The sequence below is a fragment of the Physeter macrocephalus genome, chromosome 20 (assembly GCF_002837175.3).
Source record: "Physeter macrocephalus isolate SW-GA chromosome 20, ASM283717v5, whole genome shotgun sequence".
Taxonomy (NCBI): domain Eukaryota; kingdom Metazoa; phylum Chordata; class Mammalia; order Artiodactyla; family Physeteridae; genus Physeter; species Physeter macrocephalus.
Window position 1 is genome coordinate 89,251,166 of NC_041233.1, and position 20,099 is coordinate 89,271,264.

Sequence of the window (20,099 nt, forward strand, 5' to 3'; positions counted from 1 at the left end):
TCCGGCCCGCCCCGCCCCGCCCCGCCCCCCCCCTCTGCTCTGCCCCGCCCCTCTGCTCTGCCCCTCTGCTCTGCCCTCCCGCCCCGCCCCTCCGCTCCCGCCCCTCCCCGACGGGACCTAGAGCGCTGGACCCCGCGCGCTGCGCTCGTTTCACCGTTTCCAGTCAACCGCCATCGCGGTGGCGAGGCCTGCCGGCCACGCAATGCTGTCTCTCTTGCTGCTCCTGTCAGGGCTGGGCCGGCTGACCTCCGCGGGCCATCGTAAGTGAGGACTCTGCTGGATAGGAGGGTGGCCCGTCGTCGCAGGGTCCCTTGGCGCGGGGGGCGTCGCGCTCCTTGCTGCAGAAGCCCAGGCCAGGCTGGGGAGAGTCCGGCGTCGGGTCCGAGCCCGCCCAGTTTCAGGGTCCTGGCGGGCCCGCTGGTCGGAGGGCTCTGAGCAGGACTGGGATAGTTGTCCCTCACTCTGGGACCCTGCACCGCAGGAGGGGGCGCCTGTCTTCCAGGGAGGTGGGGGGAGGAGGGAACCTGGATGGGGTCCTGGGAGCAGCCCTTCTTCACCTACCCAGGGCTGAGGTCAGCCAGCCCCGAGGGTCTCTGGACGGTGGTGGGGTAGTAACACTCCCGCTTCTAGAGGAGCCTCTTCCTGGAACCCTGCGCAGTGTGATTGTGTGTGTGGGGGGGGGGGTGTGCGCGCGCGCGTGCGTGCGCTCGGGCTTGCAAGATCCACGAGTGATGTGATAGGAGAGGACAGGTAAGAGAAGGGTAAGGATGCTGCTGTGCGCTGGGGAACGTTCACACCTGTTTTCCTTATTGCAGACACTGAAACATCACTTCTACAAATTACAGTGCCACAGAAGACTGGGACAAACACCAATGACGGCGGTGTTTCAGAAACGCATGTAATTAAGAAATCACTTAAAACATATGAGTATTTTATTTTTACTCGACTGCAAGACCCAAATCAATTCATGCATACCCCTTCATGAAATTTTGTGTCCAAATGACAGTGTTCAAGAGACGTTTTGGTTTTGTCTGAGGGAGAGCAAGTGTTTTGTTTATATTTCCCAAGTATTATATGAACGTTACGAAACAATTTTAAAACACAGACTCAGAGAAAAGAAATGCCCCGAATTCCTATCCCACAAAATGGCGTCTACAGTCTACTGGACTGTTTTCTAGAAAAGATGTATGTTTAAAAATACTTTCTACATTTAAAATACCTTCTATGTAAGTGAGGCCATACTAATATTTAGCTTGTAGCATGATTTTAAAATGACAGTATATAGAATATCTTCATGCCTGTATTTACATACATAGGCATATATAAAGCTTTGTAAAAAGTAAAAGTAATGTTATTTCTGATCTGCTTAGAATAGTAAAGCGTGTACATTATGTACACTGTAAAATTAAATCTAGACAGTACAGAGACGTTAAGAAAGTGAATGGCTGCCTCACTTTCTAAAGGCAGTAAGTTTGAAGGAAATGAAGTTTTAGATACATACACATGCACATATACTTTTAATGATCATTTATGAGAGTTGTAATTCGCTTTTTCATTTATGTGTAGAGTTAGGATTTATTTTGATGATAATAAATCCAGCCCTGTCGTTATTTTTCCTAACTTCATGATAACTTATATGTAACATCATATAGTATTTCAAATTTTATACATGCAGATAGTTTCATAAACCTTCCTGAATAGTCAGTAGGATCAACAGGCAAGCCACTATACAAAATTTTGATAAGCGTTGCATAATGTCTACCAGAAAAGTTGCATTATATTTGACTCCCATTAACAGAAATAGTGATGCCTCTCTTTTTGAGGCCTCTCCAGGTCTCTTCAGTCTTCTCATCTTTGCTCTTGTGTACATCCTAGTGAATGCTTCACTTTTAACAGGTATTTTTTGGTTAAGCCTTAACAAGAGATGTCTTTCTGTATATTGACTCTATGAATCATTTTGATAGTTGTCAGTTTCTTTCTGGTTTTGACTTCTTTTTTAATAAGAATTAGTAGCTTTGGATAGGACACTTTGTTTTCAAGAAGGAAGAAGTGTTGATGTAAACACACACAGGGATGGGAGAGGAATCCAATGATTAGAACCTCAGTGGCAAGATCAGAGAGGAATGTCCTCAAATGCCAGCTGAAAAACTGTACTAGACACTGGGGTAGGTTTTATAGAGTGGTCTACTTCTGACTGGCTCACTTTGTGGTACCAAGAAACACCAGCGATTATGTATTTATCAAAGCTATCACACCCCCAAAATGAATATCTGGAGACGCTGAAATGTTGAGGAGAGTATAACATACACTGGGAAGATGCTACCAAAAGAAAACATGAGGATCCATGATGATAGCAGGAAAAAGACAGTATTTGGTACACACACGTGCGCATGCGTATACACACACACACACCAACATTATGAGATAAGCATCGTTACATAATAATAATAAAATATTCAGTTCCCAGGGAACATATAACAATTCTAAATTTGTATGAATTTAATAAAATGTCCTCAGCATATATAAAATGAAAACTGATAGCATGATAGGGAGACATTTTCAAATCCATTTCCATAGAGAGATCTTAAAATGTTTTTCTCAATTTTATGATTGACCAATCATAAAATTCTTCATAAAGAGAAAGAAAATTTGAACAAAAATAAACATTTTATTGATGGTTAAAGTGAACCCAATGAAGTTTGTGTATTGTTTTCCCTTTTCTGCTCTATGTTAAGACTTGCTAGAGTCTAGGGATATCACACATGAGGCTTTTAGTTAATGATAAAACCTCTGGTGCAGCAAGACAGAGAATTCAGGCAAATATCAGGAATCCAGGAAGCATCCGCAATGAGCTAGCTCTCTGTGAACCCAACCTCTGTGCTCCCGGAACACGCTGAGTCTCTGGCTTGAAATCACAAGATTTACGGGAGGAAGTTTGGCTTTGGGAGAGCTCCTTGCAAAGATTTCAGTGACTTTTTAAGTAGCCAAGCCAGTCTTGTCAAACTAGTTAGGGAAACACCACAGAAGCTAACCTTGGCCAGGGGAGTTTTGAACCCTACACAGTGCATTATAAATCTCGCTGCCCTCGTCAGCCAAGAGTCGGAAACACCCAGACTTGTCGGTATGCCCAGAAATAGATAAGAACTTTTCTAATCAAGCTGCACTTAATGCTCTGTCTCCGTTGTAAATAATGCTTCTCAAGACTAGTTCTCATAGTTTTCAAGAATATATAGCGTCATTCAACAGAATTGACCGCAGCAAGGAAAATAAATAAATAAATGAAACGTAAATACGGATATTACAGAACTCATCATCTGGCAACAATACAATTAGATTAAAACTTAACAGAAGGACTGAAAAATGTATTTGGACATTTAAAAATATACTTCTACGTAATTCACGGGTTGAAGGAGTAGTCATAAATCACAATGGATATTAAATAATAAACAATGAACGAGAATGAAGAAATTACAAAGAAAAATTTGAATCCCGCTCTGAAGATGGTAAGGAACATAATTTAGAACCACAAATAATTAAACAAGAGACAAAAAATGGTCAATTTAAAATTAGAAAAATAATTATAACCTTAAAATTCTTAAAGATGCTGCTTAAATTAAGAGGTAGAATTAATGAAAGACAAAAGTAAGCTGAAGTAGCCTGGATTCACAATGTCAAAAGTTGATTTCTGAGAAGAATGTAAAACAGAACTTTTGGTGAGATAGACTAAGGAAAACGAAAAGGAGAAGGAAAAGATGTACTGTTAGAAATGAGACATACACAAATGTGGATTGGCCAATTGGATATGAATTGCTAATATCATTCTTTAGGAATTGCCTTTTAACTTTCTTAATGGTGTCTTTAGGTGAACATCAGATTTTAGTTTAATTTTAGTTTACTCTTAAAAGGGGACTCGCTTTGTATTGTTTAATTTTCCATTTATTTGCTCTAGAAATTGCAAAGTAGGAGAAGATAATAAAATTCAAGTTCCTTCAAAGGTTACTCAGCATTTCTAAATGTAACCATTTGAAGTTAAAAATTTGATTATGATAGTTAAATGCTAATGACTAATGCTCTTACTTCTGAAATAGATTTAGACTCCTAGATTTTAAGTAAATTTGATTATGATTAATTCTGTCACACATTCCAAGATTGAAGAAAGATAACTGTAACTATAATTATATATATATATAATTTTGATACACTCATGATACAATCCATGCTTATATGAAAGAGTACATATATTTTTAAAAATTAAGGCTTCTGACTTTTAAGGATTTGAAATATCTAATAATTACATTTTCTCTGACTACTTTGCTGTAGGTCACCTATGCCATCAAAATTGACAGGAAAACATACACTCTCCACCTTGAAAAACAGTAAGTGGCCATGCTTCTTTTCATACAGTTGTTTTTAGTTTCTTACATTTTTACAATGACTACCTTAAATTGAGCCTAAATATTCAAGAGCATAAATGTTATATTTATTTAATATGTTAAGTCTTCTTGGTGATTCATGTCAGACTAGAATTTCGAGTCTTTAGATTTTTAAATCTAATATTCAAACCCAACTGTAATTTAATGATATAAATATTAAAGTATATCAGATACATGAAAATCATTTTATGTAACTCCTTAAAGTATAATTACAATTGCAACTATTAAGGGAATAAGTGTATCTGTCCATGATTAATTTTATTTGTTTCATGCTATTTTACATAATTATATGCTTTTTAAGCATTTTATTTGATATTACACTCTAGTTTTGTCTCATTTTGCTATATGATATATTTTTAATCTCTTCAGTTTTCTACTTACACTCTGTGAGGAAACCAGTATCAATATCCTGTGTGTATCATTCCATGATTTTCTATTTTAAATTTCATCTTTACCTGAAATAAAACATATAGAAACCTACCAAAAAAGGGTTATTTTTGTTTTGTTTTGTTTTGTTTTGCACAAATGGAAATAGTGTTCTGCAAGTGTCAGGTCTTATTTAATAATGGCACTTATTTTCTTGCTCTGTGTATAAATTTTTACTCATTTACTCATTTTTACTCATTTTACTCATTTTTAATGGATGAGATCCCATAGTATGTAATATTGATGGGTAATGAAGTTATTTCCAGGGATTGTCACTATAGAGTCCGACAATAAACATGTTTATCTGTGTATTCTTATACAATAGAGATTTTGTTTCATAGTCTTGATATCAATAAATGGATCAAGTCTGGATCAAGCAGGATGAGTGCTGATAGTAGTAGTAATAGTTATAATAATAAATAATAATAATGAAAGCAACAAAAGCAACTGACATTTATTGAGTATGTACCATATTTCAGGCGTATTTCTAAGCAATTTTCAGGTAGTAACTGATTAATTTTCACAACCGCCTCTAAGGTAGGCCTTCTTTATTACTCACATTTTATAGCATGTAAAGATTTTGAGAGATATTGCCAGTTACTTTCTAAAAACCGTAGCAGTTTAGATTTCCAAAAGCATGCGTCATGTACTAAAATATTGTATCTCATCTTAATGTCAGGTTGTATTTCCCTAAATGATTTCTCTAAATAGTTATTGGCTAGTTCATATTCCTGTATGGGGTTTGCCTATTCGCATAGCTTTCTCATTATTTTTTCTTATCATTTTAATATATTTTGGTTTTTAGAGCAGTTTTAGGTTCCCAACAAAAGTGAGTGGAAGGCGCAGAGATTTCCCATATATCCTCACACCCCACATGAGCATAGCTTCCTATGTTATCAACATTCCCCCCAGAGTGATGTATTTGCTGTAACTGATGATCCTGCATTGACACATCATTCATTATCACCCGAAGTCCGTAGTTTATATTAGCACGCTATTTTTTATATTGTTTTTTCTATGAATGAATAAAAATAAAAAAGGAAAATTCTGAGATTAGTATAAACAATTAAGTTCTTACCATGAATGATGCGCATATAAGCATTTTTCCTACATATTAAAAAAAAGGGTACATGGCCATGATAATGAATCTATTATTCCCATACCCAGACCTCTTCAATCGTCTCACTCCCCAGTGCTGATTACCATTATGATATTGACACATATTCTTCTGCCATATTTTTAGGCTCTTTCATCCATATGTCTAAAGATCAATAAAAATCATGTTTTGATGCATCCTTCGAATAGACATGAATGGCACAAGAGTGTATATTCCATTATACAATTTGTTATGGTGGATCAGAAGGGTAGGTAAGGGTGGACCTTAACATGGTGAGTCACAAAAGTGATCCCAATTCTTTACCTTTCCCTGTATCTTCACTCTTTGCCATAAAACTTTGAGGTTCTCTCATCAAGAGGTGGAGTGTATACAACTCAACAACTCCCTCACACTCATTGTTCATGGGTGTGAAGAGCCCAAGGTTAGAAGGGCTCTGTGCTTGGATTCATGCTCTTCTGATGCTATCCTGAGATTCTTAATACTTTTGAACGAGAGGCCCCGCATTTTCATTTTACTTTGGGGGCCCGGCAAATTACCAGCCCAGTTTGGGGCTATGTCACTTACTTTGGCCAGAGAGATGTTGGCTGACTTGATTCCAACACAGGCTTGAAAAAGCTGTCACGCTTTTCTGCTTTCCATCTTGTTTGTCTGTCTTCCCCATGAGAATATGCTTGGGCTTAGCTTGCTGGACGATTAAAGACATGTGGATCACAGCCAAGGTGCTCTATTTATCCCTACAGCAGCTAACATTCAGCTGAATCCTGTACCACTGAGCAAGCCTGGCCACAATTAGCAGAGCTGCCATGGCTACCCACACATGACCCAAAAGTGTGAGCAACAGGTACTTATTGGTGTTCGTTGTGCAACATTTTGCATAATATTATTTGTTGAGATTCATTCATAATGATGTGTGCAAAACGGGTTTGTTTTTTAAAATGCATATGTAGCCATCAAATGAATACATCCCATTAATTATTTATCCTCCCATATTTACAGCAAGAACAGCTCTATCGTGGACATCCTTGGCCATGACTTCCTGGGCCCCAGTGAAACTGATGGATTATAAATAAGAAATTTCTCAAGTGCTATATAATGCTAGTTTTTTTCTTCAAAAGCCTTATAACCAATTTTTACTCATGCCAATAGCTTAAAAGTATTTCTGTTCTCTACATTCTCGACAAAATGAATATCTTCACACACTTACTTTTGTTGATTAGTGGATGACAAATGCTGTTTTATTGTTGTTTTAATATGCACTTCACTGGTTATTAATAACCTTAGTATCTTTTCCAGTGTTTACTGACCGTTCTCATTGACTTGCTTTTCCTGAGATTTTGGTGGGTTTTTGTTTTTGTTTTTTCCCGGGGGCGGGGCGGTCGTTATTTTTTATTCATTTGTTTTGAGTTATTTATTTTCAATCTATGGCTTTATCTTTCTGTTTTTCTGGGTTTTGTTCCATGATCTATCATGGGAAGTTTTGTTTTCTGTAGATATTAACACTTTATCTCCTCTATATGTTGCAATTATGCCACCTAGACTATTGATTGTCTTCTTCCTTTGTTTTTGGGATTTATTGCTATAAAAATGAAATTTTCATAAAATCATTATATTCATATTTTCTGTCCTAGGTTCTCAGATTCCTCTCTTGTGTCTGTTAGAAGTGATAGCATCACATTCATATAGTATTTCTTAAAATTCTTTTTCCACTTAAGATGTAAATTCACTGCTTTCAGTTTCTTTAACAACAGTATTGCATTTCCCAGCTTTCTTCAAAGCTTCTTTTTACTTTTTTCTTTTTATTGCAGCTTTATGCTGACTCAGGTATCGTTTAGCTAGAATAACTTCAGATTATTTTCTTCAGATGGAATCTGCAGGTGGCCTGCTTCCCGAATCAGTGCATGTCTGCAGGTGTCTTTCTTGTTCTCATAACTGAATGACATTTGGCAATGTATAGAATTTGTGAGTCATACTTCTTTTCGATAAATTTTTGCAATTTGATATAGTCTGTGTGAAGTGAGTTTTCCAGTATGTTTTCTGTGTGTGGGTGAGTGTGAATTTGCGTGTGTGTGTGCGTATTACATTAATACTCCCTAATATATCCCAAATCCCTAAATTTTTCATTTTAATTTTCAGTCCCTACGCATTTTTTTTCTTCTATGGGAAATCAGTGCTTTCATCCTGGGTCTTATTTGTCTGTGCTCCATATCATAGTTTTTTCTACAACTATAATCAAATCCTTATTTTTGACATGCATTTCACCAGCATTTGTCCTCTGTTGGCTAGGCCTATAATTCTGTTCACAGTAAGCAAATTCTCTTCGATACATTTATTGAGTTATTTAATATTAACTGTCATGTGTTTTAGTTTCAGAGTATACTTTTTTTCTCTTGGAATGATCTCCTTGGAATGCTTATTCATTTCTCTTAAAATTAAGATTATTTTGTTCATCAATGCTACTTCACTCGGAACTAACTTTTAAGTTTTGCCTGCTTTTTATTGTTCATTTTCCTTTCATTGGACATTGTTTTTCTTTCAGTGATCATTTGTATTTTTGTTATGTCACTGATTAAGGCAGACTGTTTTGTTGTTTCATACAGAAGCCAAAAGTATGCCTTTGAAAAAGGGCCCAGGATGAATAAACTCGCAAACAAAATTTTTATCCTTTTAATAATGCTTGTCAAATATCTGTTAAGGTTTTTCATCTCTAATTTCTTTGTCCTGGGAACTACTTCTGGATTCCCACTGTCACCACCTCCATTTAAATGCTTACAGTTATTAAAAGGTGGCTCTGCCCTTGTTCCAGAATTCACGTTCTAGATACTTGCACCTAAACCAACCCAGGCCATGCAGAGTTTTTCCTTGAATATATGTGGAATATAAACTGACAGATACCAGTTTTTCTCCAGGAACCTCTCTGGTTTTGTTATTTGAATTGAAGAAAAGGAAAAGTTTTCAAGAAGGAGAGGAAATAGATTGTTACAGGATATTGAATATAGTTCCCTGTGCTATACAGTAGGTCCTTGTTGTTTATCTGTTTTACATACAGTAGTGTGTATCTGTTTAGTCCAAACTCCTAATTTATCCCTCACCCCCTTTCCCCTTTGGTAACCATAAGTTTGTTTTCTGTGTCTGTGAGTCTATTTCTGTTTTGTAAAGGAGATCATTTGTATCATTATTTTAGATTCTACATATAAGTGATATCATAGGATATTTGTCTTTGTCCAACTTGCTTTTCTTAGTATGATAAAATAATCTGAAAAAGAATATATATATGTATGTGTGTGTGCATATATAAATATATATATATATATGGCTGAATCACTTTGCTGTACACCTGAAACTAACACAACATTGCAAATCAACTATACTTCACTAAACATTTTTTAAAAAAGAATGAGAGGACATGAAGGAGATAAGAAAAGTAGGGGTGAAAAAAGTACTCTGTTAACACTCTGGTTTCTCTTCCATTCTGGCCTTCAAACCTTCTTGATGTTTGGAATCCATGAGAAATCCCAGTGTCACTGTTATGGACTAGGGTCCTTGGACTCTTTAATCAATAGAAATTGATAAGTGGCCAGAGAAGGAATTCAGGCAAGGCTCTGTTGAGGCTCGTGCTGCAGCAGGAGGGAGCTAAAACAAGTGACACGTTCCCTGGCTCACTCTCCGAGGAAGGTGGGCTGGATCCTTAAATGGGGTGAAGGTAGGGGCAGATTGGTGGTCTGCCCACTCTCCTGGTGGTGCTGTGTTCAGGGATCATGCGCAGTAAGTACCCTGCTTTTGCTCCTGGCACATCCGGAGTGGCAGTCGGTTTGTGGCCTTTGTGTGTCTTATTGTTCATAATTACCCAGACTGCACACGCAGGCAGTTAGTTTGAGTCCCTTAGAGTCCCTCTGTCTTCTGTTGCTCCAGGAGACGTGTGTCCAGTCCAAGCGCTCCAGTAAAGGGTCCCGGGTCGCAGACTGTCTCATCCCTACAGTAAATAACGATGTTAGATTGTTCCATGATAATCACCATCCTCCTTGTAAGAAGATTTTAGTTCCATACCCTGTTTATGTCACGTTTTTCTATAGAAATAACGTATGAAATTTGAGCAAAAGACTAGAACCCCGCTTCTAAACAAAGGCTTTAAGATCTATCGTGTGCTTCTACAATTTTTCTCCTGCTACGAGAAAAGCTTGTTCCGTGGAGGGGCCATGCCGTTTCTTAGGTTCCAGAATTAAGGCAATGTGGAGCTGAACCTGCAGTAACCTTGTGAAGAACATTCATTGTAATTTTAAGGCACTGGGAATTTGGAGGATGCTTTGTAGCACAGCATAACTTCACGGAAACAAGCTAATGAAATAAGCATGTATTTTTGTTTGTTTGTTATTTATCAATCCATGGCTACTTATTAGCAAATTTTAACTAAGAGATTTACGCCATGAGATGTATTGATGGTTGAATCTATAAAAGAAAACTTTGTTGAGGGAATCTGGAAGTCCTGGATTTTACTAGACAGCAATCTGTGTCATTCCAGTGCCCACACTGGTATCCGGCCATCCTGGTTCTTGCTTTCTCTTATATACATAATGCGCTATCAGAAAGAAAGCTAGATAACGGAGAGATGAGCCCATTTAATTTTTGCGTATTTGAGCTTATAAAATGAAATGTAAATTTGTTTAATTTCATGACTCTGGAAGTTACTTTTACTAATGCTATTATTACAACGAAGTATTATTATTTTGGTTGAATTAGGTCATTTTTAGACTCTCATTTCCTGGTATATTCATACAACAAGTCAGGGATGTTGTATCCAGATTCTTCATTTGTAAAGGTAAGTTTTGCTTTATGTTGTGTAGATTTTTATTATTATGTGGTGAAGGTGCCATTGGTGGGAATAAGAAGAATGCTTTATACTCGGCTGAATTACTGGGCAAACAGATTGATCACAAACCCAAACGTAATGTGGCAGTTTCACTGAAAGCATATAGAATAGAATGACTACCTTTAGAATTTGGAACTCAGGAATCACTTACCTGAAAAGGTCATTTACACTCTTTGGAAGTAGGCACAGGAGTTTGAGAGGAGAAAAAAAGTGGGGAAAGGAACTAAGAAGCCACTGAACCCAGGGAGAAGTTTTGATGGAGGTACCATAGGACCTGAGCAGTGGAGAGAACAGTGGAGACTACTTTACAGAAAGTGCACAGGAAAGTGAAGTTGCAAAAAGCAGTTTGGGTACAGAATCTGAATACGTTTACATGAAAAACACAGGAATTTGAATTCTATCCCCAAATGCAGGTAAGAGTCAAGAAATGCTTAAAAGTATGTGAGAAAGTTGGCTTTAGTCTAACATATGTATTTTGCCAGAATAGATGATGGCGAAGAGGCAAATGCTACTGATTGGTCAGATTCTGTTGCTGTGTTGCAATTGAGAGAGAATGAAATTTAAAATATGGTAACTCGTACAACATTTGTCTTTCTCACCATCTACAAGTAGAAAGCAGGACAAAATCCATGAAACACTTGTTTGCAGACATTGACAATTTAAAAAAAAAATCAGGAAATCTCTCTCTGACAGAAGGAAAGCATGGAAGGCGAATCTCACACTGAACTTGGCCCTCTGACTGGGAATAACGTCTTAACTATAGCACAAGGGTGGAAGCAAACAGGACTCTTTAAGAATTTGGATTTTAAGAGTTTTTAAAGAGTTTGGGCTGCTGAAGCAGCTGGAACTTGCAGGACCCAGGACCAGAGATAAAAAGGGACTATGTGTTGATGTACATTTTTTCAGAGAAGGGGAGTTTTCCTTTGTTCCCTGACTGAGGATTAGACAGCATGTGTGGTGGGTAAGACTCTACTGAAGGGTCGAGAGTGAAATGGAGATAATACTAACTGACAGAACAGTGTTGGGAGATGTTGGTTTTTCAGCGCAGGCAGTGTAGAGTGACCTTGCTAAAACTGCAGACGTCCAGCTGAGACAGAAAGGCTGAGTGTCTGAAGGAAGGATCAAGCTCTAGAGTAAGAGACAGTCTTTGTCACCCCCATTCCCCACCTCAAAGCCTAAAACCCAGCGCGGAGACGATTGTGGAGGGTTACCATTAAATTAATTGTCTTCTGACACAAACTGTGATGCTCTGTAAAGGCTTAAGCCATAGCCGAGGAAGGAAAGAACGCGATAAGTTCAGAAATCAATGAGAGAGAAAAAGGAGAAAGAATGGAAACATTAAAGCTCTGAATTTAGTTGTTTCAAAGGACTAATAAAATTAATAACCCCCAGTAAGACTTACCTAGATCAGAAACAAATTCCACCAATATTAGGGGTGAAAGGAGATATTGTTAGTCATACAGAAGATAAAATGATATCTTGGAGAATTATGACAGCTTTATGCCAATAAATTTGATGATTTAGATGAAATGGACAGCTTCCTTGAAAAGTACAACTTATCAAGATTGAGAGAAGTAATAGAACATCTCAGTCCCTTGAAATCTATTTTTAAAAGTTGAATTCCTCAACAACCACTTTCCACAAAGAAACACCAGGTTTAGTTATTCACATACTTCACCAACTGAGAGATAGTTTGGCTCTTCCGATCTTTAAACGATTGAAAAGAATGCTTCTGTGAACATTCATGTACAATTGTTGTGTAGGTGTGCAGTTTTATTTCTTTGGGATACATACCCAGGAATATCATTGCCAGATCATATGGTGAGTGTATATTCATTTTTGACAGAAATTACCAATCTTTTCTCCAGAGTGGCTGTACCATTTTAACTTTCTGCTGGCAGTGAATGAGAGAGAAAAGAGTATCTGCATTCTTGCCGTTTTGTTTGCTATTTAAATTTTACAAGTTTATTTTAGCCATTGTGATAGATGTGTACTGTATCTCATGTAATTTTGACTGGCATTTCTCTGATGACTAACGATGTTGACTATAGTTTCGTGAGCTTGTTTGTCACTTTTTGTGAAATATCTGTTAATGTCTTTTGCCCATTTTCTCGTTGGTTGGTTTTTCACTACTGACCTTTGAGTTTATATATTCTAATTACAGGTCCTTTACCAGATATGCGGTTTGCAGATGTTTGCTCCCAGTCTGTAATTTGTCCTTTCATTCTCCTTTTTGATGAGAGTTAATTTATCAACTTTTCCTTTATGAATGGTAATTTGGCTCTCAAACCTAAGAAATCTATGTTGCCCTAGAGTTCCTGAAGATTCTGTGTGTTTTTCTTTTCTAAAAGTGTTATAGTTTTATTTACATTTAATGGTGAGTTCACCTGAGGCGATTTGTATGAAGGGTGAGATTTGGATCAAGGTTCACTCACTTGACCAGGGATGTGGAATTGTTCCAACACTATTTCTAGAAAGGGTTGTTCTTCTGCATTGAGTTGCTTTTGCACCTTTGTCAAAAAGTCGGGGGCGGGGTCATATTGATGCAGATATATTCCTGGGTTCTTTATTCTGTGCAGTTCTTCCATGTGACTCTCCTGCCAGTATCCTGCTGTCTTCTTCGGTTTGCCTGCATATTCAGCATTTATATTGACTAGAGTGATTCCTCCCGCTTTATTCTTGTTCAAGATTTTTACACTATTCTAGATATTTTTCTTTTTCATATAAATTTTAGACTAAACTATCCTCTGTGTGCAAACAACCTTGCTAGCATCGTGATAGACACTGTTAAACCTACAGATGAATTTGGGGAGAATAGGCATCTTTATTCTGTTGATTCTTCCAACCATGAATGCAGTAAGAATCTCCATTTGTTTGGTCTTTTTTTAAATGTCATTCATTAACATTTTGTAATTTTAGCATTCAGATCCTGTGGATATGTTTTTAGGTTTATACCAAAGTATTTCATTTTCTTTGGAGCAATTGTAAATGGTACTTTATTTTCATTTCAGTTTACATATGTTTGTTATCTAGAAATACAACTCTCATTTGCTTGTGTCGATCCTATATCCTTACAACCTTGATGAAGTCACATATTAATTCTATGAGGGTTTGTTGGGTTTTTTTTCTGATAGATTCCTTGAGAATTTTTCCATAGTCAGGTCTTTTACAAATATGGCCTTCTGTTTTCTTCCTTTTCAATCTGTATACTTTTTATCTCTTTGCTTTACCTTACTGTGCTTGTTACAACTACCGGTACTCTGTCAGATAATCATACTGATGGCAGACATCCTCACAATTTTCCCAATTGTAGGGATAAAGTATTCAGTCATTCACCATAAGGATAACGTTAGATGTAAGGGTTTTTTAAAAATATACTCTTTATAAAGTTATGGAAATTCACTATTTTTAGATTGCTAAGAATTTGTTTGTTTTTCTGCTCCGTGAAGGGGAGGTGTGTATTTAATTGTATCGGTTGCCTTTTCTGCATCCGCTGATATGATCGTATGATTTTTCTTTTTTAGTCTGTTGATATAGTGGATTGCACTGACTGATTTTCAAATATTGAAACAATACCTAGAAAATACCTTTCAAACCTAAAAACCCCACAGCTTGGTCCTGGTGTATTATTCTTTTATTCATGCCTGGCTTTGATGTGCTAATAATTTCTTGAGGATTTTTTTGGTCAAAGTTCCTGAGAAATATTGATCTATGATTTTTCTTTTTTTGTACTGACTTTGTCTAATTTTTGGAGTAGAGTAATACTGGCCTCATTAAATACACTGAGAAAGATTACCTCTTCTTTTGTTTTTCTGGAAGATATTGTATAAAATACTTGTTAATGCTTAAGATGTTTGGTAAAATTCTCCAGTGAAATCACTGGGCCTGGGGATTGTGTGTGTGTGTGTGTGTGTGTGTGTGTGTGTGGTGTGCGTGTGTGTGGTGTGTGTGTGTGTCTGTGTGGTGTGTGGGAGGTGTGTGTGTGTGTGTGTGTTTGTGTGAGTGTGTATGTGGGAGCTTTTAAATTGCCATTTCAATTTAATGGTTATAGAAATATTTTGTTTATCTGTTTCCCGTGTATGGCTTTGGTGGCGTGTGTTTAAGTAATTGGTCTATTTCATCTCAGTGGCATTTTGGCATGTATTTTCTTGCAGTCCTCATACCCTTTTAATGGCTACAGCAGCTGTAGTGATATGCTGGTTCACTTCTGACACTGATGATGTATGTCCTCCCTTCTTTGTCAGTCTTGCTAGAGATTTTTCAGTTTATTGCACATGTCAAAGAACCAGCTTTTTCTTGCTTTGATTTTCTTTACTGTTTTCTTATTTTCAATTTTGTAGTGTTTTGCTCTTGTTCTTTTCTCCCTTATACCTTGCTTTGGGTTTATTTTGCTCTTCTTTTTCTAATTTGTTGAGGAAAAAGCTTATATTATCAATACGTGACCATTCCTTTTTATACTGTAAGCATTTTAGTACTAAAATTTCCCTCTCGACACTGCTTAGTTGTATCTCACAACAATATGGTGAGTTTTCAGGTTCATTACAGATATATGTATTTTTAAATTTTCCTTTAAGGCTTCCTGTTTGTTTTTTTAAAGTCTGTTATTTACTTTACAAGTGTTTGGAGGTTTTTGTTTTGGTTTTTTTTTCTGTTGTCTGTTGAATTTTAGTTTGATTTTGCTTTGGTCCGAGCATATACCTTGTATAATTTCAATTTGTTTTTAATTTGTGAATGTTTGCGTCATGAGCCAATATATTGTGCTTGTAGGTGAATGTCCTTGGATACTTGAAAAAAAAATGTGCATTCTGTTGTTCTTGGGCGGAGTGGTCCATAAATGTCATGGAGATCAGGTTGATTGATGCTGCGGTTCAGTTCTATATTTTGCTGATTTTTGGTCTAGTACTAGCAATAACCGATTGGAGCGTGTTGAATTCCTCCTTTACTGTTGTGGTTTTTGTCTTTGTCTTTCAGTTGTACCAGGGTTTGCTTCACATATTTTGAAGTTCTGTTGTTTGATGCCTATACATTTAGGATCGCTCTGCTTCTTGAGAAGTGGATACTTTTATGATCACGTAGTGACTCTCTTTCTCCCTTGTAGATTTCTTTGCAATTAAGTTCACTTTCTCTAATATGATTTTTATCAATATTTGCATGACATATTTTCCATTCTTTTTATTTCAATCTACCTAAAAATTTATGTCTGTAACTGAAACACTTTGCTGTACACCTGAAACTGACACCACCTTGTAAATCAGCTATACCCCAATGTAAAATAAAAATTAAGTAAAAAAATAAAATCATTGGAAGCGGAAAAAAATTTATGTTTGAAGTGAGTTTCTTGTAGAGACTATTTAGTTGGATCATAAGGTGTGCTTTTGTTTGTTTGATTTTTTTGTTTCCTCCATCTGCCTTGGGACTCAGTATTTTATTTGGTGTTTTTAGACTATTTACATTTAAAGTAGTGATTGATACATTAGGGCTTTTGTCTGCTATATTTTTTTCCTTTTTTTTTTTTTCTGTGCTACTCATTTCTGTTTTCTTCTCTTGTTTTCTTCTTCTGGATTACTTGAACATTTTAAAGATTGCATCATGATTTATTTAAAGTGTCAGTAGATTTTTCTCTGTTATACTTTTCTTAGCTTTTGCTTGAGGTATTACAATAAACATAGAACATAGCCTACTGTTGTGGACTTTTTACTTCTTCAAGTGAAACCCTGAAACCCTACTTCCATTTAGGATCCTTTAGCCTCTGTACTGTATAAATATAATTGCTCAAATATTCCTCTCCATACATTAAGCATAACATAATATTGTGTGATTGTTGTTTCAACTACCAAATATGATTTCAGAAACTCATGAGGGAAAGGATAGTTCATTATATTTACCCGTATTTTAAACCATTCTATTTGTCCCAGTTCCTTAAGACTACCCAAGCCTTTTTGTGATGTATTACCTTTTTTCTTGGAGTTTCTTTTTGCCATTATCTTAGGGTATGTGTGCTGTAGACTAAATCTGTTAGTTTTCCTCTGTCGGAGAAAATCTTTCTTTTTCCTGCATCCTTAAAGGATAAATTTGCCAGATGTAGAATTCATATTTGACAGTAATATTCTTGCCAACATGTGAGAATTGCTCTTGTATTTCCTTTGAGACTTCATGACTTTCAGATGAGAAATGTACTGTCATTCAAACTGGTGTTCTCTACAGGTTATATGACATTATTGCCTGGTTTCTTTGAAGATATTTTTATTGTTTTCAGTTTAGTCATGATCTTTCTTGTTGCAAGTGACTTTGGACCCATTCTATTTCTGGTTTGATCAGTTTTCAGAATCTAAATGTTTATGTCCTTCATCAATTTTGTGAGGATTTCTGTTGACTTTTTTCTGAATTTATATACATATATGTATAATTTTTTTAATTTAAGGTAGTAAAGATATTTAATATGTGTTCTACTCTCTTAACAAATTTTAAGCATACATTACATTACTGTTGACATCAGTATGTTTTACAGAAGGTCCTGGAGCTTATTATTCATCTTGCTTAACTGAAACTTTATGCCCATTAAATAGTACCTCCTCACGTCCCCCTGGCCAAGCCCCTGGCAAACACCATTCCACTTTTGGGTGGTATGGATTTGACATTTAAATACTTAATAGAAATGGAGTCATGCAGTATTTGTCTTTCTGTGATGGGTCTATTTCACTTATCATAATGTCCTCAAGGTGAATAATGTTGTCACATATTGCATAACTTACTTCTTTTTTAAGGCTATCTAGTATTCCACAGAATACATATATACCACATTTTCTTATTCACTCTTCTGTGGATGGCCACTTAGGTTTTATTCACATCTTGGCTATTGCAGATAGTGCTGCAGTAAGCATAGCAGTGCCAATATCTCCTGCAGCTCCTGTGTCAGGACTTTGGCATAACTGCCCAGAAGTGACATTGCTGGATCACAGGGAAGTTCTGTTTTTCATTTTTACTATATTCTATAGCAACCATTTCATATGTGACAGAGTACAACAGTTCCAGTTTCCCACACCCTCAACAGCACTCTTTGTCCTTTGTTCACATAATAATAGCCATCCTAACAGTCGTGAGGTGATATCTCACAAAAATAACCTTTTGGTGTTACTTTGCATTTTTCTGGTGACTGGTGATCTACCTATTGGCCACTTGGATGTCTTCTTTGTTTGTGTCTTATCTAATTTCTTTCATCAGTACGTTGTAGTTTTCAGAGTACAAGTTTCCCACCTCCTTGGTTAAATTTGTTTGTAGGTATTTTGTGTGTGTGTGATCTTGTAAATGGATTTGTTTTCTTAATTTCCCTTTCCTTACAAATAGTTCTCTGTAAGTAGAGAAATGCTACTCATTATTGAATGTTGATTATATATTCTGCAATATTATGGAACTTGTTAGTTCTAAAACTTTGAGGGTTTTTGTGGAGTCTTTAGGTTTTGCTATCTATGAGATCATGTCATCTGCAACAAAGATATTTTTACTTCTTTCTTTCCAATTTGGATGCCTTTTTATTTTTTTCTCTTCCTTCATCTACTTGCCCTAGATATAACTTCCCATCCAAGACTGAATAGAATTGGTAAGGGTTGGCGTCCTTGCCTTATTCCTGATCTTAGAGGAAAAGTTTTCAGGTTTCACTGTTGAATATGTTGTTAGCTGTGGGCTTCTCATATATGGCCTTTATTAGGTTGTGCTGATTTCATTCTATTCCTAGTTTGCTGAGAGTTTTTCCTATGATAGATGCTGAAATTTAACAAATTCTTTCTCTACATATATTGAGATGATCACGTAATTTTGACTCTTTGTCCTTTTAATGTGTTTTATCATATTGATTTTTTTTTTTTTTTTTTTTTTTTTTTTTTTTTTTTATGCGGGCCTCCCTCGGCTCCGGATGCGCAGGCCCAGCGGCCATGGCTCACGGGCCCAGCCGCTCCGCGGCATGTGGGATCCTCCCAGACCGGGGCGCGAACCCGGTTCCCCTGCATCGGCAGGCGGACGCGCAACCACTGCGCCACCAGGGAAGCCCCTATCATATTGATTTTTGAATGTTGAACCATTCTTGCATTGCAAGAATAATTTGACTTGGACATGGTGTATGACCATTTTAAGGTGCTAGATTACACTGGATTTGGTTTGCTAGTATTTTGTTGAACACTTTTCCATCTGTATTCATGAGGGATGTTAGCTCGTACTGTTCTTTCCATGTGGCTTTTGTATCAGAGTAATGCTGGCTGCATAAAGTGAGTTTGGAAGTGTTCCCCCTCTTTAACTTTTTGGAAGCATTTGAGAAGGCTTGTGTTAGTTCTTACTTAAATGATCTATAGAATTCCCCAGTGAAGGCATTTGGTATTGGGCTTCTCCCTGTTAGGAGGTTTGTGATTACCGATTCAGTCTCCATACTAGTTATAGGTTGGTTCGGATTTTCTATTTTTTTCATGAGTCACTCTTCTCAGGTTTCATGTCACTAAGAATTTATCCATCCTCTATGGTATCTGGTTGTTGGTATATAATGTTCATATTATTTTCTTTTGAACCTTCTTATTTTTGTGGCATGAGCTTTCATTTTTCTGATTTTATTTTTGAAACTTCTCTTTTTTTTCTTAATCTAGATAGAGGTTTGTCAATTTTATCATTTCAAAAGACCAACACTTAGTTTTATGATATTTTCTATTGTTTTTCTACTTATTATTTTATTCCTGGTTTACTCTTTGCTATGTTCTTTTCGCTACTTTGAGCTTTCTTTGTTCTCCTTTTAGTTCTTTGAGATGTGAAGTTCGTTTATTAATTTGAGATCTTTTTAATGTATTTGTTTGTAGCTATACATTTACCTCTTTCCTCCACTTTCTCTGGATCCCATAAATTTTGGTATGCTGTGTTTTCTGTTTCATTTGTCTTGAGCTATTTTAAATTTCCTTTTTGATTCTTTTCTTTCATTCAATTGTTGATCAAAAGTATGTTGTTAATTTCCACACAGCTGTGGATTCTTTACTTATCCTTTTGCTATTTCTTTCTAGTTTCATTCCGCAACATGTTCAGAAAGGACACATTGTATGATTTAAATCTTCTTAAATTTGTTAAGAGTTGCTTTGTGACCAAACATATAATCTATTGTGGGGAAGGCTTGTGTACACTTGAGAAGAATGTATATTCTGCTGCTTTTGAGAGGAATGTTCTGTATGTAGCTGCTGGGTAGATTTTGGCTATAATGTTATTTAAGTCCTCTTTTTTATTTCTTACTCAT

The 20,099-nt window shown here is 36.5% G+C and overlaps 1 protein-coding gene across 1 annotated transcript in view; it reads left to right on the forward strand.

Annotated features, from left to right (window-relative positions):
* Positions 1-202: 202 nt before the first annotated feature.
* The window catches only part of LOC102985031 (A disintegrin and metallopeptidase domain 3-like), a 103,458-nt gene continuing 83,561 nt past the window's right edge, over positions 203-20,099 (forward strand). Inside the window, exons 1-4 of the mRNA XM_024131373.3 lie at positions 203-260; positions 816-898; positions 4,321-4,376; positions 10,711-10,789. Coding sequence (XP_023987141.1) covers positions 203-260; positions 816-898; positions 4,321-4,376; positions 10,711-10,789 — 276 coding nt within the window. The remainder of the gene's footprint in view (positions 261-815; positions 899-4,320; positions 4,377-10,710; positions 10,790-20,099) is intronic.